This window comes from Chelonia mydas, chromosome 13 (genome assembly GCF_015237465.2).
Source record: "Chelonia mydas isolate rCheMyd1 chromosome 13, rCheMyd1.pri.v2, whole genome shotgun sequence".
In the NCBI taxonomy this organism is placed as follows: domain Eukaryota; kingdom Metazoa; phylum Chordata; order Testudines; family Cheloniidae; genus Chelonia; species Chelonia mydas.
In genome coordinates, this window is record NC_051253.2 from 17,252,593 (window position 1) to 17,280,387 (window position 27,795).

The 27,795-nt window shown below is 43.1% G+C and overlaps 2 protein-coding genes across 15 annotated transcripts in view; one reads left to right on the forward strand and one right to left on the reverse strand.

Moving 5' to 3' along the window:
• Nucleotides 1–648: 648 nt before the first annotated feature.
• LOC102948124 (retinol dehydrogenase 10) lies at nucleotides 649–17,102 on the forward strand. The gene is made up of 5 exons (XM_007059839.4): nucleotides 649–1,250; nucleotides 8,471–8,569; nucleotides 11,009–11,154; nucleotides 14,859–14,990; nucleotides 15,658–17,102. The coding sequence occupies exons 1-5, from the start codon at nucleotides 795–797 to the stop codon at nucleotides 15,773–15,775; spliced, it is 951 nt and encodes a 316-aa protein (XP_007059901.2). The 5' UTR covers nucleotides 649–794; the 3' UTR covers nucleotides 15,776–17,102.
• Nucleotides 17,103–19,776: 2,674 nt separating this feature from the next.
• Nucleotides 19,777–27,795, reverse strand: part of STAU1 (staufen double-stranded RNA binding protein 1) — a 49,395-nt gene continuing 41,376 nt past the window's right edge. For all 14 annotated transcript variants that reach the window (XM_037915525.2, XM_037915524.2, XM_037915520.2 and 11 more), the window contains 5 exons: nucleotides 25,677–25,749; nucleotides 24,074–24,393; nucleotides 23,186–23,308; nucleotides 21,531–21,616; nucleotides 19,777–20,846 (listed from right to left, as the gene is read on the reverse strand). In XM_037915525.2, the coding sequence (XP_037771453.1) occupies nucleotides 20,759–20,846; nucleotides 21,531–21,616; nucleotides 23,186–23,308; nucleotides 24,074–24,393; nucleotides 25,677–25,749 (690 nt within the window). In that variant the 3' untranslated portion in view covers nucleotides 19,777–20,758. The remainder of the gene's footprint in view (nucleotides 20,847–21,530; nucleotides 21,617–23,185; nucleotides 23,309–24,073; nucleotides 24,394–25,676; nucleotides 25,750–27,795) is intronic.

Sequence of the window (27,795 nt, forward strand, 5' to 3'; positions counted from 1 at the left end):
GTCGGGCCACGCTCGTTTCACCACGCCCGGGCTCACCGCTCTGGGCGCTCGCGAATCGGGCTCCCTCCCCGCTGGCTAGTCTGGAGATAGACACAGAAAGGCTCAGCGGTTGTGCAACCCCCGACCGCCTGCCCACGGTTTGTAGGAGCAGGAGATGGGCCTGGGGTGCAAGGGTCTGGTTTGTCCCTTCCCTCTGGCAGCCACACGCCAGGGCGGGTCTGGGTTGCTAAAGCCCCATCAAGCAGGTCCTGTGCCCAGGTGGGCCTGAGACCACTGGGCGGGAGTCTGGGCAAAGACAGCGAAGAGAAAGCGTAACGTGTCCTGGAAAGCAGCGTGCCTGTTTCATTCCCGTCCAGTCCAGTGCTGTGCACGAATCACAGTTTTCGCGTCAAAAGCAAGCAGGACTCTGACATTTCGCACGTCAGTGGTTTCAGGGCAGCAACTGTGGCACTCAGAGGTCGAGCTTGTGCAACGTTTCATAAAAGAAACCCTCCCCAACTGTTACACGTTCAGAAAAGCCCTGAGCTGCAAATCTAAGGGCTGATCCTGCTGCAGGCTGCTGAGGGCTCTCAATTCCTGGTGAAGTCCATGAGAATCAATGGCACTTAGCACCTTGCAGGATCAGGCCCCTAATACCTCCATTGTAGTAGAGATCCCTCCCACTTATTGCTAATGGGGGCAGGCCAGTATAATCTCTTAATCCTGCATTTCCCTATATATCCTGTCTGGACTGTGCTGTCTGAGGCCTTCACTACATTGGTGTTCCACAAGCTGCTCTTATTTTAAAAGAAACAATGGGTGTGCTTATAGATTTTCTGCTACTTACAGCTAAAGTTGTGGGCTATATAATCCAGTCCCTTGTGCGGTGGATAAAGAGGCCCACAGAGAAAAGAGTCACCAATGAAATATGTTTAATAACAGGTACGGCCAGTAAAAAAGGACTGGGTCGGCGTTTTGCTTTAGAACTCGCCCAAAGAGGTGCGACGCTTGTCCTGTGGGATATAGACACAGATGGTAATGAAAAGACTGCGGTGCAGGTGAGGGAGCTAGGGGCCAAGGCTTATGCTTACACCTGTGACGTGAGCCAGCGAGAGGACGTCTATAACACGGCAGAGAGAGTGCGACGGGAGGTGGGAGATGTCACCGTCCTGATAAATAATGCTGGGGTTGTAGCAGGGAAACCAATCTTGCAGTGCTCAGATGAACTTCTGGAAAGGACCATGAAGACTAACTGCTATGCACATTTCTGGGTAAGTGTCATTTAGTGCAGAAAACCAAGTATAAGATGATTGAGAGGCAGGGTGCTCTTGTGCATTGGGCACAGGCTTGGAAGCAAGCCCTGGTTTCTGTTCCTTACTCTGCTGTCTGACCCTAGCGAAGTCACTTTACCTCAGTGTGCCTCTTTCACTTATTTATGCTCTTTATTAGAGACAAGGTGGGTGAGAATGATTTTTATTGGACCTTCTTCTGTTAGGGAAAGAGACAAGCTTTCGAGCTTATACAGAGCTCTTCTTCAGGTCTGCTCTTTGTGACCGGGACTGACTCTGACTACTCACCCTCCAGCACATCCTGAAGGCAACCGATGTGGCCTATTTTAGACCAACGGCAGAAGTGAATTAGAGTCCAGCGCGGAGGGAGATGTGGCAGGGCCCCTCTACCTGGGAATTCACCCACCCCTTTATCCCTGAAGGCCAAAGTCTTGGCCTTCAGGACATGCTGCAGCAGAACCCATTCATTTGTTCAGGGATTTGGGACAGGGTGGGTTCCCTGTATTTGGGTGCTGTTGATTCACTGTCTGACTTTGGACAGTGAGGTGTCTCAAGGAGAAGGGGTGGCGCAGGACAGGGGGCTGAGGGAAAGGGGCAGTGCATCGCATGCTCCTCCCAGGGGCTCACAAGCGATGGCAGCAGAAGGGCATTGCATCACAATGGGGCGGAGAGGTGGGGCGTTGGCAGACCGGGAGCACGGGCTACTGCTCCGGGACCGGGCCATGGTTTGGATGCTGGCACTGTCCAAGGGACCTGAGCTTCTGGACAGGAAGCGGCGTGGCAAGTGGGTGCCCCCCAGCCACTGGCCACCAGTCCCGAGTGCACTGCACCCCCCAGGCTACCCGAGCCAGATGCCACAGGCCAGGCACTGCTGGTGAGTAGAGCCCTGCACGATTGTATCCGCATCCAATCCACTATCTGCAGAAATGGTCCATGGCTCTCCATGGATTTGCAGGGCTCTATAATGCATAGCATCCAGCTAGAGCTTGAAGTGAGCACGTTCTGTTGAGACAAGCATCAGAAGGGGGATAATTTACCAGGGCCGTCCCACAACATTTTGGCACCTGAGGCGGGGAGCTCAAATGACGCCCCCATGCCCCCTCGCTTGGGCCAAAACTTTGAAACTCTGGGTCCTAGTGGCGGCCCCACACAGTCTGGCACCGGAGGCGGCTACCTCAGTTCGCCTCATGGTGGCAAGGCCAGCTCTGCGTGCGGCGCAGCCTGGGCCTTTGGGGTGGCTGCTTTAGGGAAGTCCTTTGCCAGCATTCCTCCTTGGCAGCTGGCCCTTTAAAAGTGAGGGGAGAGAGGCAGCTGCTGCCCTAAGGTGTCCCTTTTGCCTGGGAAGGCTGTCTGCAGGCCTGGAGCTGTCACTGCCTCGGCTCAGGGCCAGTAAGTGGGAAGGTGGGTGCTGGATTGCCTCTGGGCTGGTCTCCCTGAGAAGGAGGTGGTGGCCCATCCTGCCTCCCCCGGGGTCTTGCGAAGTGGGAGACGGGGCAGGGCGAGGCCTCCGGGGCGCACGTCCTGGGTTTCCCGGAGCAAGCAAAAGGCAAGCCAGGTGCAGGAGGGCGTCTCCAGGGCGGCGTGAGAGCTGTGAGCAAAGCGGGTTGTGTGGGAGCTGCCGTGTAGGGTACATGCAGGTAAGGCACGGGAGTGGGAGGCAGCCCCGTCCTGGGCGGTGCGTTGCGCCTGGGGTGGTGCATGGGTTTTGTGGCGGGGGGTGTGTGTGTGGCAGGGGAGCTTTGTGAGGGTCCCATCTCAGGAGACAGTGTGTGGTGAGGGGGTCGCAGGGGGGTGTATTTGTGGGGGGTGGGGAGGAGGCTTAGGCATGGTGTGTGTGGGCCAGGGGTCGAGGGCTGTGGATGGTGGTGCAGGGTGGGAGTGTTGGTGTGGCAAGGGAGGGGCGTGAGGCTGGTGGTGTGGGCGTGAGCGTGTTGTGGGGAGAGGGAATCGGCAGCATGGAGCAGGCAGGGCGTGTCTGTGTTCTTGTTTAAAGGCAGACAAAGTGGTAGTCAACAGTGTCTATGGCCATACCACCCTGAACATGCCTGATCTTGGAAGCCAAGCAGGGTCAGGCCTGGTTAGTACTTGGATGGGAGACCTCCTAGGAATACTGGGGGCAGTAGCTTTTGCCTGCACTCGCCACGTTGCCTGGCTGCAGGTCTAGGTCTACCTCCAGCACATGCTTTTGCTGCCTCATCCTCGCTTGCTTCTGCAAAGGTCTCCCAGGCTGTAGCCAGCCACCTCGCCTGCTGCAGCCTAGGGTAAGGGCTTTGGACACCCAGCCCCGTGGCGTGTTTGTTTTCTTTACCAGCCGGTGCTCTTGCCCTCTTGGCAGCAGGTGTAGGAGGCCACTGGCTGAAGCGGTGGCAGGCACCCCAAGGCCTGTCTGCCCTCGCGCTCCCTACCTGCTGCTTCAGCTCCACCGGGAGGAGCGGAAGGCTGGAAGAAAGGAAAGCCACAAGCCTTACAGTGCGATTAGGAAAAAGAAAAGGAGTACTTGTGGCACCTTAGAGACTAACCAATTTATTTGAGCATAAGCTTTCGTGAGCTACAGCTCACTTCCCGCAACATTTTGGCACCTGAGGCGGGGAGCTCAAATGACACCCTCATTCTCCCTCACTTGGGCCAAAACTTTAAAACTCTGGGTCCTAGTGGTGCCCCCCACAGTCTGGCACCGGCTGCCTCAGTTCACCTCATGGTAAGACCAGCCCTGACCATTTTTTACTGCAATCTCTGCCTTCTAAATGGGTCCTGGTATCATAGTTTAACATTTGAAATATTAGTTCCTTCTTAACCTTTTTGGAGGCAGGTTGAGATTCCCTTTTCATTGGGAAGACCCCTCTACTCACTGCTAGAGTTCAATATTTTGCAGTACAAAAAATTCCAAAGATTTGAGTCAGGGTTATCAATAGATCTCAAAGCACTTTGCAAAGTTGGATGAAGGGAAAATGTAAGGTTCAGAAACGTTTCGTGACTTGTCCAACAGCATACAAATGCAGTGAAAAAACTGGGAATAGAATCCAGGTATTCTAGTCCTGTACCTGATCCAGTCTAGATCACACTCGCACCTGTTTTCCTTCAGGTCTGTATACTACCGTCTCATTTTTAGACTAGGTAGTTATACAATTTGTCATTTTGTCAAATTGTCATTTGTCAGTCCAAGATGAAATTTAGTATAAAAATTACATTTGGAGCAGCTATCCCCTAGCTAAAATTAAAAGTAATGGCAATCAGTCATTGTACTCTAAGGCTTGATAAGGTCACCAACAGAGAACAGAGATAACCCCCACTGGGGTGGGTTTATACCTTCCTCTGAAGCATCCTGCACTTGTTATTGAGAGAGATCAGATACTAAATTAGATGGATTGCTGATCTAATACAATGCGGCAAGGTTCTCATGCTCGTATTTTTTGAACCAAAACATTAGAAAATCAGAGCATTGAATCCAAACGCAGTAAATTATCATAACCCTTCCTACATGTGAAAATAGACCCTGTAATCATTTATGATCAAATATTTTACAGTTTAGACTATGCAGAACCTCAGGGTCCCGTGGGACACAGTTCAGGAGTGAATTAATTGTTCTATTTTGGGGTTTCTCCAAGGATTGTTATAATTTATTATTTTTATTATAGTAACATGTAGGAAGCCCTGTCTTGGACCAGGAGCCCCTTAGCTGTTGGACAAACAGAATAAAAAAATACAGTCCCTGATTCATTCATTACAAACTCTCAAACTCACCCTAAGCAGAGTTCAGGGGAAAAAAAAATTCCAATTTTCCAAATCTATAAAACCAACATTTTGAATTAGTTTTACTCAACATAAAAGTGTTAATTTATGGCCAAAAATTAAGTCAGATTGAATTTTCCAGGCTTTGAAGTCTTGATAAGATCCCTTTAAATATTTCTCCACTAAGTAACTTGACTCTTCCCAAGAGAAAGGCATTGATCTTGAATGAGAACAATCTGTCTCATAAATGGCACACTAAGACATGGCTGCATCAATGATTTTATATCCATAGATTCACCTTAGTCATGAGAACTGAATGGTCATCCATATGTTTTAGAAATACTTTGACAGAGAGGGCCACATAGCATCTGTGAAAACACACTGAAGGTATTTCTCAATCTGCATTGCTTGGGCAGGGCCAGCTCAGCTGTTTGTGTTTAGAAAAGTCAGCCAAGCAGAGTGTTCCAATCCCTGTGATAACATATACGTGCCAGGGTGGTTTCCAAAGTAGAACTCCGAGCTGCTGCCCAGAATTTCCCTGGTGAATGAAACCTCCACTGGTGGCCAGGCTAAGATCAACAACAAAAGAATTGGTGTTGAAGAGATACTGCAACACAGCATAGCAAGGGGGAAAGCTGAAGAACCCTCCCCATTCATGTCTTGGCTTCACGTCTATGAGCTTTGAGAAGCAGAGTGATCATTTGGAACCAACAAAGGATTACGAAGTGAGCAGTCCTGGGTTCCCCATCCCACTATGCTGATGACTCCCTGTATAGCTCTTACCTATGTAACCGCTCTGTGCCTCAGTTTCTCTGTGTAAAATGCACATTGGTTCTGCTGAGTAACCAAATATAGCCATTTGGTTGCTCAGATCTGCCAAGTTACAGGAAGCTTTAGCACCATTTGACTTGCCACACTGGTTTTTAAGCCAACCAACCAGCCTATGTTTCATAATTGAGATTCTTGTGACAGCAGCCAAACCAAAACCAAGCCGAAGAAAACTAATGTCCTGAAACCCTAGTGGATGAAGAGGATGGTTTAAGGATGTTATTTAAAATCTGACAAAAGGGCAAGAAGACATCCTGCAAATGTGTGTACTAGACTGTGAAAATATACCAAATTCTCTCTACAGAGCTAGCCAGAGGAGAAACCCACGTGAGGTATTCTGTGCTCACTCTCTCAGAAACAACCTAACCCATGTGGTTTCATCCATCTCCTTATTTAGGGGGATCATATGGAGATATAGTGCTGAGTGCATATAGGCATTATGCAAAATGTTGTATTATAAAACTGTCCATTTAAATTCTGGTGACAATTATTGTTCAGTATGACTTATGTTTGTAGGCGGCTAATTCTGGAAAGTAGCTTATCAACCAGGACTTGGGGAAATGAGGTCTGGATCCCGTTAATCCCAGTTTCACAGCACTGAAAGACAATCAGAGGAAGGACATTTTAAGAGGATTGCAGCGAAAACTAATCTTGTTACACCGCAAAACCATCTCACATGTGCAACCGAAAACTAACTTTAAATGGGCATCAGTGTTTCCTAAATTGGCAGGATAGGGAAAGTGGGAGGGGCTAGGATAATCAAACACATGGCTGAGACACAGCTATGGTGGCTGGATTTACTTGATCTCCCTGGGTAACATTCAGATTTTTTCCATAGAAATCTCTTTGGCTGGAGCAGTGTTTAAATATGGTTTCTTAACTCACTTTGGGTTGATTGTAGCAGGGCCCTTATGAAGGCAGAATAAAGTTTGTAAGTGCATGATAAATGGTCAGAACCCACCTCAGCTCCCATTGTTTTTCACTTTTGGATGCAGACAGAGCTCCTCTCTGAGATTCACTGGCTTCCAGCCAGCTTATGAAAGCTTTGCTGGATTCCAGCCATGTACCCAGTGCATTACCCAACAGAACACATCTCCCACGTGACAGCGGCACAGTTGTCAGAGTGCTCACTCTCTTGGCATGGATGCTTTTGGCACAGCACTGGAAGGTAAAGATGCTTCTGGGCTGTGTCTGCATTTTGCATTTTAGCTTTGTCTACATTAGAGGTGGTTGTTCTCCTGCCAGTGCATCTCCACCAGTGGGAGCAACGATAGGAGTGGCTGCTGGCATTGGAACCACTCCATTGTCTAAGCCTGCGCAGAGCAGCTCTAGCCAACAGGATGGTTACAAGGCTGTTGGCGGCCTGAATTACCCCGGTGCTCTCGTTGCTGTCCACAGTAGGCTAATATTCTCAGTGCTCTACAACAGTGGTTCTACAACGCAAGAGGTCTTCCAGGGGGGTGCATCAACTCATCTAGATATTTGCCTCATTTTACAACAGGCTACGTAAAAAACACTAGCAAAGTCAATACAAACTAAAATTTCATATGACTTATTTATACTGCTCTATATACTAAACACTGAAATGTAAGTACAATATTTATATTCCAATTGAGTTTATAATTATATGGTAACAAGGAGAAAGTAAGCAATTTGTCAGTAATAGCGTGCTGTGACACTTTTGTATTTTTATGTCTGTTTTTGTAAAGCAAGTCGTTTAAGTAAGATGAAATTTGGGGGGTATGCAAGACAAATCAGACTCCTGAAAGGGGTACAGTAGTCTGGAAAGGTTGAGAGCCACTGCTCTACAATCTGGAAAACCTTCATTTGCAGCTGAACGTTAAAGGGATGTGTTTTCAACAACCTCTAAATGTGAACACCCTGTATGGCAGACTGTCATTCTTTTGCTCAAGTGCCCAAATAAAAGTTAATAAAACAAGAAAAATGTCTGAGTTGCTAAAACAGACCACACTGGTTTCTGCGGGATCCTTAAGTGTTTAGCATATAAATGGCCAACTGCTAGATATGGGCTTGAACCAGAACCCTGGATCTGAACTATTCCAAACTTGGATGGAGTTGAAATCAAAACAGCAGCTTTGGCCTCTATGTAATAAGAAGCTAAACCAAAACCACAGAGCCAAACACCCCCAAACGTTGGGCAAGTTCCAATCCAGGTTGTAATTTTACAGCTCAAGCCCATCTCTCCTAGCTGCCTCATTTTAAATCACATGCATCGTTGACTTGAAAGCCATGAAAAAATCTCTCATCTGAAATCAGCAACGCTGCTTAGGGGCTGTGTGGAATGTTCATAAAAATACACCTGTCAGCATCTTTACTGCATGTTGGGAAAATCTCCATGCAGCTGCCAAATCAGAAACATTGATCATTCGGAATAAGGAAATTGCAAATGCCTAAAAATCATCTACTCTACATAATGGAATAAGGGAGAGTAAAAGAAGCTACTTCTCTGCAGTAATAGTTGAGCCATGAGTCTTTTAAGCTGCAGCTAAGAATAGAAATAAATGCGTGTCCTAGCAGAGCATCAGCAAAACAGACCGTGGAGCATTGTACCCACTATCTTAGATGTGCAAATGTAATAGGCGAATGGTGCACATGAATAAGCTTTCTTCTTTCTGTCCATACAGACTGTCAAGGCTTTCCTCCCAAAAATGATGGAGCTGGACCATGGTCACATTGTGACGATAGCAGGATCCTTGGGCCTCTTTGCAACAGCTTGTGTGACGGTCAGTAGCTATGGATCACCAAAGTGTGTGCTTTCCTTTCACACACACACACACACACCCCCCGCCCCCCAGCAGCTGGTGCCACAGACCCCCCCAAGATTCAATCAGGGGTATTTATGGTATAAGTCATGAACAGGTCATGTACTGTGATTTTTTGTTTCTTGCCTGTGACCTGTCCATGACTTTTACTGAAAATACCCATGATTAAATTGTAGCCTTACTTTTCAGTTGTAATTAATTTCATGGGTTGATTAGGTCCCCCAAATTTGGTTGATAAAACAGGAAGCATCACTAGGGAGGTTGTAGGTTAGTGGCCCGAGCACGGCGCTGGAATACTCCCAAGTTCTAATACCACCTCTGACACTGGCTCTGGGGAGCCTTGGGCAAGCTACTTAATCCTTTCCAGCCTCAGTTTCCTTATAGCTAAAAGGCAAATAGTAATCATTACCTCCATCACAGGCACCTGGAAAGACTTAAAGTGCTATGTCAGCTTTGGCAAGCACCCTGATTATTTTCCCAGCATGTTTCGAATGTGTTGTGGAGTTCAGTCTATTATCCATATTAAAAAAGTAGGGCATTTATTGAGAGATCTGCTTGTCACAGTAGCTTATTGGTGCTAAAACCTCTAAATGTGTTCTCAAGCTCCGAGGAGGGGGGGCAAGTTAAGTGAGCGCAAATTACCTGGAATGTACAATAAAAATAGGACATTAGATGCTAATGGAAAGGCTGTCAGAAACAATCTGACGGCCCATATTTGGTAAGGGATGGAAAATGAGGTCCCTGAAATTAAGAAAAACTGACAGGTGATTTTTCTTCATTATAAATACAAGGTTTTTATGCATCCCTTTAAAGTGCAGTGACAATATTTATTAGGCATTTGCAAAGTATTACAGGAGCAATATTAATGCAGAGGTTGGATTTTAAAAAGCTAGAATGGTGGTGTAAATACACCTCACTTCTCAGGTCTGCACTGACCTGATTTGTATGGGGAAGTGAGGCTCACAATTGTGCACACTGCACATTTAAGTGCTATAAAAACCTGGCTCAGAGTCAGATCCAAGCCAATGGAGAGACTCCCATTGGGTTTTAGATCACATCCTTAGCTCATTGGCACCTGCAGTTTATCAGCAGGCATTGCTAGTAAAAGGCATTTCTCCAGGGGCGAAGACAGACATTCTCCTGGATCAAAGAGATGAAGGAGATTATAGAACAATATGGTAGATCAGACAGGAGTTTAAATCAGAGGTAAAAAGGAAAAATATTTTGAGTACAGCCAACTCACTGAAACATACAACAGCATCCTTGTGTTCCATTTACTTGGGACCATCCTTTGGCCCATAATATTTACCTCTTTTTTACTTGAGTAACTAGTCAAAGCTCAGGCCCAGAGGATGTTCCAGCTGTGAGCAGAAATTGATGTTGGAGTGTGGTGTTTTCTTTGATGTTTTTTAATCAATCAAGGAGTGTATAAAGTCCTGCTTCTCCTAACACAAGAGGAACGGAAAAGTGGGATAGCTTCTTTGTTTACAGCCTCAAGCTTCTTTATCCAGCACCAGACCCAGAAGTCCCTTCTCTAGTTTCTTCCAGGTCATACACCATGCTTGTCCAGGCTCTCGCTCTCTCCCAGTATGTCTTGCTTCAGTTTCTGTGCTTCAGTCTGTGTATTCTCTCAGTTTCTATCTGCACTTCAGTTTGTCCCACCCATGTTTAAACAGTACCCTGTCAAAACCCCCTACCCACAGGCACCGGCTTCCTCCTTTCCCAAGGGGTGCTCCACCCTCACCCTGCCCCAGACCCCACCCCACCAAGCTCCTGCCCCTTGCTGCCCAGTTTCACCCCCCGCCCCGAGCATGCCGTATCCCCGCTCCTCCCCCTCCCCCCAGCACCTCCTGCATGCCGCAGAAGAGCGGATTGCGGTTTGTGGGAGGTGCTGAGAGGGAGGGAGGGGGAGCAGTTGATCAGCAGGGCCACCAGTGGACAGGAGGCATGGGGGGAGGAAATTGGCAGAAGGAGCTGGCCTCAGGTGGTGCTAAGCACCCACTGATTTCCTACATTATGGTAGTTTCTGGGCAGACTCCATTATGCCCTGTTTTAGGTGGGGCCGCTTAGATGTTTTGTACAGCTATCTTAAGGGTGCGTCACACCCATCACAGTTTCAATGAGATTTTAACCCAACCCATAACAATATTGAAAGGTGGCATGTGGAAAACCAAGCAGGTCACAGGAGTGTCCATTTTCAGTGTATGTTCAAGGGAATGCTTTGGTTCAATGAGCAAACCTGCTTTGGTTCAATGAGCAAACCTGCTCTGTGCAGAGAAGCCAGCCTGCTGCACTCCCGTAGCTAAGCTAGCAATTGCCATCTACTACCTAGGAGTGTTTCCAGTAAGAACAAGCCTCTTTCCCCACCTACCACTAGCCAAAGCCTCTCATTTCCTGCAGGATTACTGTGCAAGCAAGTTCGCAGTAGTTGGATTCCACGAAGCTCTTAGCCATCAGCTGAAAGCCAATCGAATCAATGGAGTGAAGACTACTCTGGTGTGCCCCTGTCTTGTTGACACGGGCATGTTCACTGGATGTAGAATCAGGTAAAACCATTTACATTTGACTCATTCGCAGACATATCACACCTGTCCAGCTGCTACCAGGGTCAGTTCCTCAGTTGTTAGGGAACCTGAAAGAACACCTCCAGCTGACTTTGTAGACAACTAGAATCAGCAGACATCCCCAACATTTAGCCTTGCAGCAATTCTGGTTCAGGTGCTCAGATAATGGAGCAATTAAACTCTCCTTTAATTAGCCTAGCATACTTGTCCCTTAATATTACTGAATTATAGCAGGTTGGATCACTAGTGTAGAACACTGATGTGTTTTTAAGAAAGGGCAGACAGCAAAATCAGAATGTAAAGCTGGCATCTCTTAATAAAAGTAAAGTGAACTTGTAAAATCCTTACCTACAAAAATGAAAGTATGAACCATCCTTCCTCTGAGGGATGGATGCAAATGAGAGCTTCTGTGAGAAGACTCAGGCTAGAAATGGATCATCTAGAATGATTGGCCAGGACCAAGAAACCAGGGGAAAATTGTAGCAAACTTTGGCAATTCCAAATTGCAGGAACTGTCAGTACTCACATGTTCCCTCAAGAACAAAACATTTCAAACTAGAGTGAACCTACTGGATAATGATACTCTAACATGAAAATAAAGAGTACCTTCCTGTAAGAAAGGGAGGAACCCTATACTGAAATAGATTTCTCCATTTATAAGACCAGATCCACATTACAGCACAGGACTAGGAGAAAGGATGCCCTTGTTGTATTCCTGACTCTACCACTTTGAGATCTTGGACAAGTCACTCAGCTTCAAGTTTACCTATTTGCACAATCACAGGAGCGTTAATTGCGAAACACCTGGAGGCCCCTGAATGCAAGGTGCTAATTTTGTGCAAAGATTTTTATTAATGAAGTAGCCTGTATAGAATTTGCAAAGAGTGCATGATTCTCTGGCCAGGGGGAGTGGGCATAAATATCCCACGATATGAGAATAAAAAATTCCAGGTGATGAAACACGACAGGGTATATAGTATTTCTCCCCACCACATAGGAGTAATATCATAAGCCAAAAGGTGACATACCTTTTAAGTGTGTTTTGCAGGGTTAGGGGCTGGAGGTAGGCCTCCCCTCTCCCGCCACACTCATGTATAACTGAATTTTAATGCTGAGCTCCCAGTTCATCTGTCCAAAGAGGATGAGCTCCCAGTAGACCAGAACTCAGCTAACGTGGAGATGTTCAAAAAGAACTACAGCTTGGGTATGAGACTCATGTATGGCACGTCTGCACTACAAGTGCTATAGTGGTACAGGTACAGCTAAGCTACAGTTGTGTATGACACTTGTTACCACGATGGAAGGGGTTTTTCCACTGCTGTAATAAATCCACTATCTCAAGAAGCAGTAACTAGGGTGATGGAAGAATTCTTCCGTCGAACAAGTGGTGTCTATCCCAGGGTTTAGGGCAGCTTAACTACATCTTATGGGTCACTTGCTGGTTTAAAGTCGTGTAAATGGTGACTTCTCTGTAACCTGAAGTCTTTAAACCATGGTTTCTGACCATCAGAGGAGTGAAGTTTTGGAATAGCCTTCCAAAGGAAGCAGTGGGGGCAAAAGACCTATCTGGCTTTAAGATTAAACTCAATAAGTTTATGGAGGAGATGGTATGATGGGATAACATGATTTTGGTAATTAAATTGATCTTTAAATATTCATGGTAAATAGGCCCAACGGCCTGTGATGGGATGTTAGATGGGGAGGGATCTGAGTTACTATAGAAAAGTCTTTCCTGGGTATCTGGCTGGTGAATCTTGCCCATATGCTCAGGGTTTAGCTGATCGCCATATTTGGGGTCAGGAAGGAATTTTCCTCCAGGGCACATTGGAAGAGGCCCTGGAGGTTTTTCGCCTTCCTCTGTAGCATGGGGCACGGGTCACTTGCTGGAGGATTCTCTGCTCCTTGAAGTCTTTAAACCACGATTTGAGGACTTCAATAGCTCAGACATAGGTGAGGTTTTTCCACAGGAGTGGGTGGGTGAGATTCTGTGGCCTGTGTTGTGCAGGAGGTCGGACTAGATGATCATAATGGTCCCTTCTGACCTTAGTATCTATGAATCTATTTGAGGACTTCAGTAACTCAGCCAGAAGTTAGGGGTCTGTTTCAGGAGTGGTGAGGTTCTGTGGCCTGCCATGTGCAGGAGGTCAGAGTAGATGATCACAAGGGTCCCTTCTGACCTTAAAGTCTCTGAATCTATCTCAGGGGTGTGAATTTCTCACCCCCCTGCACGACATAGGTCAATTTAAGTTTCAGGTGTAGACCAGGCCTCAGATAGTAAACCTAGAGTCATGACTGTGGAGCACTACTCACAAATGTGCTCTGGGCTTAATGTTGGTCATTAAATTAAAACTAAACTGATAAACAGCTTACAAAAGGACCAGATTCAGCATGCAGCACAACTCCACTAAAAATCAATGGCATGGCAATTGAGAGAGTTGCAGCCAACTCCTGCGTTTGGCCCAGTTTGTCAAGGTGTATCACTTTAGGCAGATCAGGCAACTCTTCCTTGCCTGCATGAAGCCAGACTCCCAAAACACTGCAGATTTGGTCTGCAGAAACGATGCTTTTTAAAAAAAAAGATATCACATGATGCTGTTCTATTTGAGAGTCAGCCCCTACACTTTGAATGGAACAATCATTACTACACAAATTCAAAGGCTCACTAAAAATGACAGTTACCTTTGACGTTAGCATAATATAAAGAACTCCGCAATTATTGCTAGTAATCCTTACCAGGAGCCGGAATTGTTTAAATTCATTTAAGCCAGGAGCACTTGAAGTTGTGCAACACCAACAAAGGTGATATCTGAGCTAATACCGTAAAAGCTTTGTTATCCAGCATGTTGGAGGAATGGGGGTGCCAGTTAGTCAAAAATTATAGTTAACTAAGTTGTACTTACCAACGGAATACCAATTTTCAAAGAATTAGAATACAATAAAATGAATCAAGTATAAAATAGTTTACAGCTACTCACCAATCCAGTAGTCGTACTGCACTGCAGAGTGGTTGGTTTCTTGAAGCACTTAGGTGTATACCGGTAAAGTTTTCTATACAGGAGGTTATCTTAGGACACTACATATCACTATGGGCAGTGTATGGCATACACCCAGATCACTAAAAATACACAACATGAAACTATACTGAACATAATTTAATCCTTGGTGATTCAGAAGGCACTTCAGGATCTTGCAGTGCCTCAGTCATCATCATCATCAATCACTGTTGTAGATGTAGGTGGTGTAGGAGATTGGGCTGAATCTGTAATGACTCTGACACACCCTGGAAGTGGCTTTTTTGAATAAACCCCTGATATCAGCTTGCTTACGTGTCTGTCTTTTTTGCATAAAAACAGTGCAGAATGTGCAATTACATAACCTCCTGGGCAGTATACTAGTCCTGGTTACTAAATTGAAGACTTGTATTGGGAGATATCAGAAATGCTGGTTAATAGAGCTTTCCGGTTGATAAAGTGCAGGGTAACACAGCGTTTACTGTAATTAGAACAGGTTGACAGGCTAGACACCTTGGTTTATGAACAACCTTGGATCTACCTAATATGGTTTAAAAGGAAAGGTTGACACTTTTCCTTTATGCACTGGTGGTTTCAGTAGGGTTATACAGAATCTAATTTCCCCCAAATTACTGATTTCTTTCTTACTGAAATATTTACCAATTGTTTTTCTAGGCAAGAGCTGGATGGTCTTCTCTCTCCATTAAAACCAGATGACTGTGTGAAGACAGCAATGAAAGGAATACTGAATAATCAGCCCATAATATGTATCCCCAGAGTGATGTACTTTGCAGTAGTTTCAAAACAGTAAGTATTTCCACTCGGGGAATTGCAGCCACATTAATTCATTTTGATGGTACTCTGTTTCAGGATGCAGTTAAAAGTGAAATAATTGGCTGTAGTGTTATCTGATGGTCCCAAAATGGCTAGAACATTCAGATTTAATGGAAAAGCATATCAGAAGGTTCTGGGCCTGCTACTTAGGAAACGCTATTCTCCCCTCTGCTAAAAAAGATTGTTTTAAATATGCAAGATGCTACACCTACATCTTATGTTTGAAATAGCAAAAACCATGGAGGTAAGATGTTTTAGAATAGGAGATATGTAAGATACTCTATCAAAGGCTTTTTCAGATCGTCAGCTACATTACATTTAATGTTTATCAATTAGCAGTTTGGGGAATACGTCCTGAAACCTGACAGGGAGAAGATGGATTGTTTAATACTGTTAGAGTTTTTCCACCTCTAATCTTGCAAATTTTTACTGTATTAGAATAGTATTAGTCACATACAAGATTCTTTTCTTTCTTTGGATGGAGAAGGTAGCATAGATATCCTCTTGGGTAAGTTTTGTTCACCTTTCAATACATTATTTAGATCTAGTCCACAGATTCAATCAAGGCCCTAAAAAATTAAATGAATAATGATCTGAGAAAATTAAAATCTTTTCTTAATTACTGAAATTTTATTTGCAGCCTCCTACCATGGGATGTTCAAGTTCTTGTTCACAAGTTTTTGGGTATTGATAAGTGTATGCATCCATTCATTAGACAAAGGGAAGCGAAACGCCATCTCGTAGCAACAGGAAGATGAAGATTGGTACTTGCACAGATTTTTTTAACAGCTTCTGGAACACTTTCTTAATCTAAACTCAGCTGGGAAAACCTGGTGAATAAAATCACTTCAGTGTAGAAACACTTAAAGGTCGCATCTTATATTGATCCATACTTGCTCTTTTGGTCTATGTCTGCAGGCTTTCAGGAGAATTCTGGCGACATCCAGCATTTATGTAATAGTTACTACACACAAGGGGGAGGGCTAGATGAATGGTATAAATACATGCGTCAGCACCTGATGCTTGGTGCCTTCACTGCGCGTAGGCACTTCTGAACATCCCATCCTTTAGTCTTTATGCATTAGAGCCAGGAGAGAGATCAGGTCTTTGACTTTGCTCCACAAACTGGAGTAGTATTTGGACCTAAAGTCCCAGGAGATGGCAAGGAGATGAGGAGAATGTGTCTTTCCAGGATTTTTTTTTTTTTTAAATTGTTTTCTGGACTTCTTGGCCACCACACTATAAAGCAGGGGAGGGGTCATGTATTTTCAGACATACTTCCCTTAGCTGCTTTTGGATGGGAAGTTTTATGCTATATGTTCTCAGCTGGGGATAAATGTAAGGGGTATGGGAAAGAATCCTCTCGTAGATCTGGATGACTTCTTTTGAATTTTAGAAGTTATGAGAAACAGGAAAATTTCAAAAAAATGTATTCCCCCCCACCTCGTTTTTCATCAGCTGTATCCACTTGGTTGTGGGGATATTCCATTAGAAAGCTGGGAGAATCTTACAGGATGGCTGCTTGAATGCCCATGTTAGGACTTTATAGGAATACCCAGGGTCCTTGTTAGTTAAAGCTAGGTGTCTGGTAAATACATGCTGTGCACATGCTTGTTTTGTGATGTGGATAGATGCTGTGCCAGGGGAAGACCCTCCCATCTCCGAGACAGTCCCTTTCCCTGATAGGACGAGGGTTCTTGGGCTGGGAACAGACTAGACAATTCTCTTTTAGTTGCTGCTTGGACAGGCACTTCACAGATGGAACATTTGTTTACATGCTCCACACCCTGCTGCTGTGAGGCAGGGAGAGCTGACGGTTCCAGAAATCACTGGTCTGCTCTGAAGTTTGGAGGAAGGCACCCTAATCTAAAGCTGCTCCCATCCCAGTAGTTCGTAGGATTTGTGCCTAAAGGCAATAGCTGAAGAGGGAGCGCTTGCCTCAGCTCGAGACAGACCACTTGGTGACAAGAGGAAGAGGCATGGCTGAGCAGATAGGTCGTCTCAGTTCCTCTACACAGGAGGTAAACCACTGCTGTGGATACGAGCATGAAACACAGATGCCATTTATAAATGTGAGAAGATTCAATGTGAAGCACAGTGAAGCTTGCCTTAAGTGTGTGTTTTGATTTCAATGCTGAAAGTTGGTGTAAATTGAACTTTCTCACCTACCTCACAGGGATGTTGTGAGGATTAGTGTCTGTACGGTGCTAAGAACATGTAAAGTGCTATATAAATGCTACTACTACCATGTGAGAGAAAGCAAAGACTGAAAAGAAAGATCACTGTCTCAATTGCTGTTAGTGTAATTGTTAAGAGACTGATAGATAGAACAGGACTAGATATTTTAAATGTTAGATTTTCCTTACACTCAGTCACAATTTGAAAGGCAAACCCAGTACAACAGAACCTCAGTTATGAACACCAACGTTAAGAACTGACCCGTCAGCACACACCTCATTTGGAACCAGAAGTACACAATCAGGCAGCAGCAGAGATGAAAAAAAGCAAATACAGCACAGTGCTGTGTTAAACGTAAACTGCTAAAAAAAAATAAAGGGAAAGCAGCATTTTTCTTCTGCATCGTAGTTTCAAAGCTGTATTAAGTCAATGTTCAGCTGTAAACTTTTGAAAGAACCACCATAAGTTCAGAGTTACGCACATTTCAGAGTTATGAACAACTTCCATTCCCGAGATGTGTGTAACTCTGAGGTTCCACTGTATGACTAAATTGCATGACCTTTTGGTCTGCAAAGCTTCTCCCCTTGCTGAACGTTCGTTAGGTTCTGGGACACTGAAATTGTTAGAGTCAGTAACCCTAAACTTAGACAAAAAGATAAACCCAGAAAGATTATCCATTTGCTAGACTGTTTGTATTAATGAGATCAGAAAATGCTCCTGGACTGGTTCGACTGTCTGTCAAAATCTCCCATTGCATGAAAAAAATTACTTAAACCAATTAAGCCAAGAGTCTGATGCAAAGGCATGTTTTTAGAACTATAAATCTTGCAGTCTGCTTATATGAGGCTCATTAGCAAAAACAAGACTTACCAGAATTATAGACTTGCAGTGGGATTTTGACTTCAATGGGAGGAGTTTGGCCAATGGTGAACACTGTACATTTTAGTCATGTGCATGCACGTTTTTAGGGATCTAAGAAGATCAAAGCAATAGGAGTTTAGCATAGAAAAAGTCAGAGGCAGTATTGCCTCGTGGATACTGGAGAGGGATTTCAGAAAACCTGGGTTCTATTTTCAGGTCTGCTACTAGCTTGCTGGGTGATGCTGGGCAAGTCACTTCAATGCCAAGTACCTTAGTTTCTCCATCTGTAAAACGGGGAGAATGATATGGCCTCCTTTGTAAAGCACTTCAAGATCTACTAATGGAAAATGCTTTGTAAGAGCTGGGTATTTATTATACACTTGTCCAATCCTACTCTGCATTAAGAGTAGACTAAATAGAATAGAATGACTAAATAGAACATAAAACCCAAGCAATAATGTAACAAAGCAGCTCGAGTATAGCTCCAGGTGAAAAAAAAAAATGCTTTCCTTTTGCACATTCTTGGCCCCACTTACCACCCACCTCCCCAATAATTTGATGTCTTGTTATCTAGCTTTGATTCCAGGCTACTTGGGCCAGGGACCTTATCCTGTGTCTAATGTCCCACATACACGTATGGTGCTAGTGCCTCTAGGAATGCATTAGGTATTTGATAGTGGACACATTTGATATTTTTTGTTAAAAGTTCATGTGGAGCACTGTAATACCTCAACAGCTACACAAGCCAAGACAGCCAGAACTGTAGGTTGTCCTGTTCAGCTTAGTGAGAAGAGTTAACCAACTGCAGAACAGAGACTTATGGTGACCACCTGCACCATCATTCAGGTTTTCCATTATAAACGATTTTCCAGGGAATTTCTAAGTTGTAAGAATTTGCAATACAGAGTCTCAGCCTAGCAAGTCTTTTTTTTAATTTTTAAATTTACAGCATTTTAGTTCTACAAATGTAAAAAAACTTTACAATGCTTTTTGCACTTATAATGATCAAAAACAACTTTGATTTAATAAAAATTTGGTAAGCAGTTAATATGGCCCAATTGCTTAATAATGTGAACAAAATAAGGTTTAATATGGCCGAGACATTTAACTTTGAATAAACAGCATGTGCAGTAACTGCTTTTCAGAAGAACATTTACTTCACATACTGCATGTGGATATTTAGGAAGAGCTGCTACAGGTTACCAGTTAAATATACATTTAAGGTAGTTCACATCCAAATGTTACACTGTTATGTGTCAGTCTATGGTGCCAATTCTTGCTGCTAGAGGGAAGGTTTTGGGTGTTTAAGTAGTACCCCCCAAAAATTACTCTGTGCAAAGCTAAGATTATGACACAAATTACAAGCAAGCAAGAAAACTTAAAAGTAGAGATCTAAGTATTGATATCATTTCAACCTGCTGAGCCATGTTGCTTTTCAAAATCATGTTATAATTTTGTAAGGCTCCCATTAATGTATTTAAGCTAGACATTGTGGCACCAAAGACAGAGAGCGTACCCATATTACTTTTGAATTTCCTTGACCTAGCCAGTTTGTCACAACCTCCACATTACTAAAAAGTAGTTATTTATAGGTTATTGATTAACCATTGTACAGTTACTTCATAGTTTTACATTACAGCCCGTACTATATCACAAGCATTACAAATCCTATCAAAAAGGAGCCCCAGTAATGGCATACAAGAATAAATTAACCAAAAAATTTTTAGTATTACCATTTATTGGTGACAAACACTACGTTTTACTTACATTCCATGGGGAGAAAAAATTCCAGCGTAAACAATGAACTGAAGCAGTACTTAACTTGCAAGGCTATCGTGCTTTACCTGGACCATATGCAAAAAACTTATTGCACACAGAATTGTGTGCAATAACACAACATCAAAAGCAACACAGTTTATATATAAACATAGGTAATTTTTTTCAGCCCTACATGGAGATGTAATTAAACAGTATAAAGCACTCAAGGAAAATCAATCTGCAGTTTTATATGCACTACATTGAGATCATATCCTGTAATGTAGTGAGTTGTGTGCCACTATATCTCTCTCTCTCTATATATATAGATATACATAGATATATATCTATATATATGTATACACACACACACACACAATATCTTTAAAACATAGATCAGAGATTATTTAAACTCCTGTTGCATTCAAGTCCCCCCATCCCCCACAAGAAAACTAGAAATTAACCAAAATCAAACAAAGTTTAAAATTTCTAAAATGTTTAATTCATACAACCGTTGGAGAATTAAGTTAAGTTTGCTGAAGTCCTTGACTTTTTTTTTTTTTTTTTTTTTTTTAAATGGAGGGCACACAATTTGTTTCCAGTGAAACTTTGCTATTTCAGTAAAAACAAAATAACCACATACATGGATATGATCTTCCCAAGTTAGTTCACAGATAACATCAGTCTCCGAAGACAAAGTTTCTAAACTGTGCTATTGTTCTAGATACAATTAAGAAACTTTTAAAGGAAAAATTTATAGTGTCATTTCAATCAAAACAGTATAATGAAACTAAAAATTTATCACTTTGAAGAAAAAGCAACGGTTATGATTTAGATACTACAGTAGGTTGGAAAGACTGTAGCACTCTAAAACGGTTAGGTTACATTAATAGGAAGCATTTGATTTTCTCTGGTGCTTTCAGGTTTGGGTCCAGTCAAAAGCCTTTTCAGGCAGTGCTGTCCAGTGTTTGTCCCAAAGTGTTTGAGTTAGCCGGTTTGAGGAGAGGGTCACTTTCCATTTCTTGTTTCACACATCTAGAAATGAGAAACACCACGTTACTCAGAGGATCCTCCTGTAATGCTATTTTCACTAACTGTCTTGACACAGAGGATTTTATATTGCCACGAAAAAAAGAATTCACGTGAACCAACAGGCTCCCATAAAGTTTTTTCTGAGTTGATAGAAAGCGTGCTGCCAGTTCCACAATTTAATTAGCTCAGACTTCATGATCAGCAAAGGAATTCATTTACAATTCCATTGACAATTTGGACGACAGTAAGCTGGCTAATCCGGATATTCTGTTTATGGTTACATATTCAGAAGACTCTCTGAAAAAAGGAACTATTAAACATTTGTTAAAGCAAGTGGGTAAGAGTAATAGATTCATGGAGCATAAGACCAGAAGAGAGAATCAGATGATCCAGTTAGACTACCTGTATATATCATGAGCCATTACATTTCACCCAATTACCCCTATATTGAGCCCAATAACTTTTCTTTGGCCTGTCATAAAAATGTCCAAGCTTAGTCATAAAACTTGTTCTCTCACCCTTAATAGCTTGATATTTTAACTCTCCTGGCCAAAAAAAGCCAAAGACAAACAAACCAACCTTACAACATTTTATTTGCCTGAGGTAAGGCTGTCCTTAAAAGGTCACAGCCACTTTTACTTTACTGCAAGGGAAAAATATTGGCCAGAATTAATTTCTTTCACTCACACAGACATTGGTCCATTTCCTTGTCGTGGCATCTCTGTACTTTGTTGGTCCAACTCAGACAGCAACTTTAAAATGTTCAGTGCAGCCTAAAGAGAAGAGTCATTTCTTTTAGTTCATTTGGGGGAAAACAGGACTAAAGGCCAACTTGAAACCGGGCATCAAAGTAAAGCCAAGTCTAATTTTTTTCCTCCTGTGTAGTTAGTATTGAGGAAGGATGAAGGTTTCAACATGTAAGAGCATCTGGTAGCACTAGACAGCAGTAGAGTGCTGTGGCTTTGGATTTCCTACTGCATTTGTTCTTAGGGGAGGGGACAATGGATCCAACAGTGCCAAACATGACCAACACCAGTGGCCTGCTACTTGTGTCATTAAAGCGGTCATTACCAATTATTTATTTCTAACCATATTGATACCAGGCACAGATGGTTAAAATGAACAGAATCAGAAAATGCTTTGCTGGAAAAGTGAGCTACTAAGTTACATTTGGATGAAAATATAGGTACAGTGTGATTACTCTTTAACAGGCTATAGGTGTTTTGTCACTATGTGACAAACAGGTCATCCTCTGGGCTGAGCTGAAAAAGATTTTTCAGTAATTTGATTAGGATCAGGCTTTGGACTATTCTCTCTTTTTTTTTAAAATTATTTTTGGTTTAATATTAACCTTGAAGGTTAGTTATGTCATATGCATAAATTAAAGATAAATATATGAACATGTGCAAGAGACAGTACAATTATTTACTAAGGCTGGTCTTAAAGTTTCTTCCCCAAATTTACAGCTTTTCCTGTTACATCTGTTTGTATGCCTAATCTTATATACATTCTTTGAACAGGATGGGCAGATATCGATGAATACTTCAAAGTGAGGACATAAGTCAGGTTAAAAAGAAATCTCTAGAAAAATTTAAAAGATTATAAAATATAATAAAATATCCTATAAATAATCCAAGTATAAAGATAAAATATATTTGTGTGATTTAAATTATATTTAAGAGTTAAGCTGCCATGTGAGGCTGTCAGAACACCATTCACCACTGAACAGCCCAGGAATGACAAACTTTTTCAAAGTTGTAATAGACTAGATGCATGTTACCAACAATATAAGCACCTTTCAGACTGGTATGACTAGGTCTCTCCCCCAAAGTTTACAGTCTAGGAGATCATCTCCTTTTAAAACCTACTAGATCTGAGAGTGTCTTGTACTATCTAATGGGAATGACATTGTTTTCATCTTGGTTTACTTTTAGCAGGAAGTCTAGCCTGAAGAATTATAATAGAATCAGATAAAAGCGTATTTCAGTTCCCAATGAGAAAATATCAATAGGTATTTATGTTCTGAAAGTTCACTTTATACATTTTCTTTACTAAATGATCATGTAAGCTAACTAATCACAGCAAGATAAGAAAGCAAGTACATTTTATAGGCCAAAATGGTGAGCATGTATTTAGCATTTTAAATATCAATTCTACATCTGAAGTACATCAGTATAGAGTAAATCAATTTAAGTGCTTCTGAGGCTTGCAACATGTCGGAGAAAAATTAACCAATTACACAGCAAAGATATTTGGCTGTGAAATGACGTCTTGGATGATCAATTGCACCCCTTGCTCAATGCAGACCAAAGAAGATAGTATATCAGTGATAGTCGTCATACCATATCATGGCAAGATTCTACATCCTTTCCAATTCCATGGCTGATCAGTGGTGGCTGAGAGGAACAGTTTATAAGAGATACAAACTCGTTCTTGTTATTTTTTGGAAAGTCTTTGTATTCCACCTGAGGAAAAAAAAGAAAAATGCTTCAGTTATTCTCAATGAACTGTGAAAAGAGTAAATGTATTCCAGCCACTATGTAGTATCTGCCCTAACCAGAAAACCATGTTCAATCTAATTGAACAATGATTCTTATAAAAACTAGTAAAACCATTTATTCTGAAGCCTAACTTTGAACCTGTAATAGTTCTTGAACACATATAAGAGCTCCTAGATGAAAGGTGCTGTATAAAAGTTACTGTTGCTGTCATTATTCTGACCATGGGTACTTGCCATTTTAAATTCTTCATAGTATAATTTATCCATGAAATTCTTGTTTGTATTAATGCAATGCAGTAGTTGAAATGTAAATTCCGATTAAAGAAAATATGGAAGATGAATAATTTGTAGCCTACAGCAAGTGTCAAAGTACCCAAGGATTTTTCAAAAACCTAAATTTGGATGAGCCAATATTGGTCGGCTATATATTCTCACGTTAAGGAAACACTTTACAAAATGGAACTTAATTCCATTTCTTAAAAATAGACTTTGACATAGCACTGAATTAAGGTAGGACATGAATCAAAGAAATGCATATTTCAAATACTAAAACTCTAAAATTCAAAAGGTTTTCCAGCTGGAGAAAATTATTAATAGGAAGCCGAAGGCAACTTAAGTACTCTCAGAATCAGAAGCAATTGGCAGAGAGAATTTTATAAATAATGATCTAATCTAGTATGGTAAACCCTATATAATATTTTTCCAGCTATACCTCAGACTGAACATTTACCTGGATTCCCTGAACACCGGAAAGATAGTCCAACTGTTCAGAGGGCCTAGTGAGTGGTCCATGGGGTACGTGGCCTGACGAGTTGTTATTCTTCAATATGGTCTCAGCAGTAGGAGATGTACCACCATATAACAGCTCTCTAGCAATCATGGCTGTTACTGTAGCCTTGGCAGGATTAGGGGCTGCCCTGTTGAACTCTTTGGTGTGGTGTCCTTGATTGGCTCCTACAGCTTGTGCAACCTCTGGGACCATGGGAAGAATTCCAGCAGGAAGCTGCTGATGGCTGAGATAAGGCATCCTAAACTCATCATCTTTATTACCTGAAGAGAGAGAGGTACACATTAAATAGATTCTGGCCATTTATAAAGGAGCCTTGTCAGCATGCACCTAAGAATTTATAAATCTCTAAACATCTACAAGTTTTTGTTGTGTTTCAAAAGTAGTCACACTTACTGGGCTTGATTCATCTCCACTGTTTCGGAAGGGTGCAACTACACCCTGGGTAGTATTTGCAATGCTGTGTTGAATGAATTATTCAATGCAATGGCTGTTTCTGCCAAAGGTGCCCCTTTATCCCCAAGTGCCCTGACTATAGCCTCTCCAGTGGAGCTATCTTGCGTTGCTGCAGCTACACTCCAGGTGGCCTTTGACATCAGGGTCTCTTATTTTACTATAAAAAGAAAAGGAGTACTTGTGGCACCGTAGAGACTAACCAATTTATTTGAGCATAAGCTTTCATGAGCTACAGCTCACTTCATTGGATGCACCTGTCATTATGTTATTTGAATCACAGTAGCAGCATAGGGAACCACACAATGACCAGATTTCACTGTGCTAAGCACTGTACAGGTGGTAAAAAGAATCCCGGACCAAGACAGCTTACAGTCTAGGTTATGACAAGACACAGCAGGCTGAGGAGAACACATGAGGAGAAACATGAGGTTAGTAAGCAAGCATGTCATACAATAAGCAGAAGTCACAGCTCACCGCCTGCCTAACCGTTGTCAACCAATAGTTATTTGTAGGCACCATGGCAGAAGTTAGATTTAAGAAGAGATTTCAAAGAGGATAAGGTAGTGACCTTTTGCAGAAGTTCTGTCCCTTTATCCCCTGACAGAGGCTCATATGGAGTACCATGGGAGAATATGAGGTGGTGTATTTGAGGGGTGGGTACAGTGGCAGATCAAAGGCAGGGGTCAGCATCATGGTAGATTAGATAAATTAGGTAGGGCATGACTACAGGATGAACACTAGAAATGGATGAGGGAAGGGATGACAAAGTCAGAGCACAAGCGAGGAAAATGATCTTGGAAGCAAATGAAGTTTCATAGCCAGAAGATGGGTGTAACTTGGGGCACAATCAAGCCCCTCTATTAATAAACTTTTAAGGACTAATTCACACAAATCCATGCTCATTCATCTGAGACCTGACGAGCAGAACCAGAACTATTTGCAATAAGGCAGCTCCTTAAAGAAAGCTCATCTGATACTCCATACACACAGCAGGCTAAGTGCAGCAATCAAATCAAGAAAGAAACATATCTTGCGAACATACACCCATAATAAAATAAAGGGCCAAATTAATTTCAGTCATTTCACTTACTAGCTGAAGTTTCTTCAGTGCCTGGTTCAAAGAAGGTTACTTTTCTTCCATCGCCTGGTTTCTTTACTGGTGTCTAAAAAAACCCATACACCAAAACTTTTCCTTAAAGATTTCAAGATCTAAGTGATTCAATTGTCACAAAACTTTAGAAAAGGATTCCAGTTGCATACCCAGAACTTAATCTTTACATAGCCATGCAAGAACAAAACAAATTAAGTGAATCATACACACACTAGGTAGGCAAGACTACATTTAGTCTATGAGTAAGTGCTACTGAAAAGCATTGTAGCTCAGAACTGGATACTCTTGGTTTCTACTGTTAAACTGAGTGGGCTAAAGTGAACCTAGGCTGAAGATAATAAAGCTTAGTCTGAATCTTTAAAGCTGACTGCACAGCCATATGAGTTGCCTGAGATTACTATGCCTTCTCAAAAGGAAGTATTATGGTACTGTATCGTAAATGTAAACTGAAAGGATTTATTTAAAAAACTATCCATTAATTCATGGTTTCAAATTAAGCCAAGTTTTGACCCTGTCCATTCTACAAATCTTGACTTCCAGAGACCTCCATGACATTTTCTGCTTCAGCCCCTGGGGTTGTGGGACTGGAACTGGCAGCCAGCAGGGCCCCGGCAGGGTTCCAGCAACAGGCGACAGCCTCCTCAGGGTGCCCTCTTTGGGGTTCCAGTGACCAGGGACAACCTGGGGGGGCGGGTGGGAGACGGGGGACGGGAGAAAGAGGAGAACCCTGCAGCTCCCAGCCACCATGGAGGCAAGGGAAACCACGGAGTCGCAGCAGCAAAAAAGTCACAGATGGGTCACAGCTTCCGTGAATTTTTGTTTATTGCCTGTGACCTGTCAGTGACTTTTACTAAAAATAACCGTGACAAAATCTTAGCTGCAGTTATCACTATTCCTAGAGCAGTAATGACATAGATAACATTGGTGTACAAAGGGAGAAAAATAATATCTTATTAATTTCAAGCATCATTAGTCAGTAGAAGTCAAATTTCTAAATGTATAAACCAAGGGAAAAACTGTTCAATTGTTTTAAGTACCCAACAGTATCCAATATTAAGCTACATAAAAATAATGTTATCATGAGGTCTGATATAAGCCTGCTGAAGCTTAGGTCCTCAGACCAAGGATTTTAATTATCACAAGCTATAAGGTGGATAGAAAGCTGGCTAGATCGTCGGGCTCAATGGGTAGTGATCAATGGCTCCATGTCTAGTTGGCAGCCGGTATCAAGTGGAGTGCCCCAAAGGTCGGTCCTGGGGCCGGTTTTGTTCAATATCTTCATTAATGATCTGGAGGATGGCGTGGATTGCACCCTCAGCAAGTTTGCAGATGACACTAAACTGGGAGGAGTGGTAGATATGCTGGAGGGTAGGGATAGGATACAGAGGGACCTAAACAAATTAGAAGATTGGGCCAAAAGAAATCTGATGAGGTTCAACAAGGACAAGTGCAGAGTCTTGCACTTAGGACAGAAGAATCCCATGCACTGCCACAGACTAGGGACCAAGTGGCTAGGCAGTAGTTCTGCAGAAAAGGACTTAGTTTGCCCACCTCTGCACTATGGCCCATGGGCCACATCCAGCCCACAGGACCTTCCTGTCCATCCCTTGAGCTCCCGGCCGGGGAGGCTAGACCCCGGCTCCTCCCATGCTGTCCCCCCTCCCCTGCAGGCAAGCTGCCACGCAGGCAGCATGGCTGGCTCCGGCCGGGCTGCGAGCTCCTGCTGCTCTGAGCTGCATAGTAAGGAGGTGGCAGTTGGATAAGGGGCAGGAGGTCCCGGGGGGCGGTTGGATAGGCATGTGAGTCCCGGGTGACCTGTCAGGGGGCGTGGGTGTGGCTAGGGCAATCAGGGGACAGGGGGGTTGGATAGAGGGTAGGGTTCCGCGGGTGGGGAGTAGTTTGAGGCGTGGGGTCCCGGGACGGTGAGGGGACAAGGAGCAAGGGGGGTTGGATGGGTTGGGGGTTCTGAGGGAGGCAGTCAGGGAGTGGGAAGTGGGAAGGGGCCAAGCTGTTTGGGGAGGCACAGCCTTCCCTACCTGGCCCTCCATACAATTTTGCACTCTGATGTGGCCCTCGGGCCAAAAAAAGTTTGCCTACC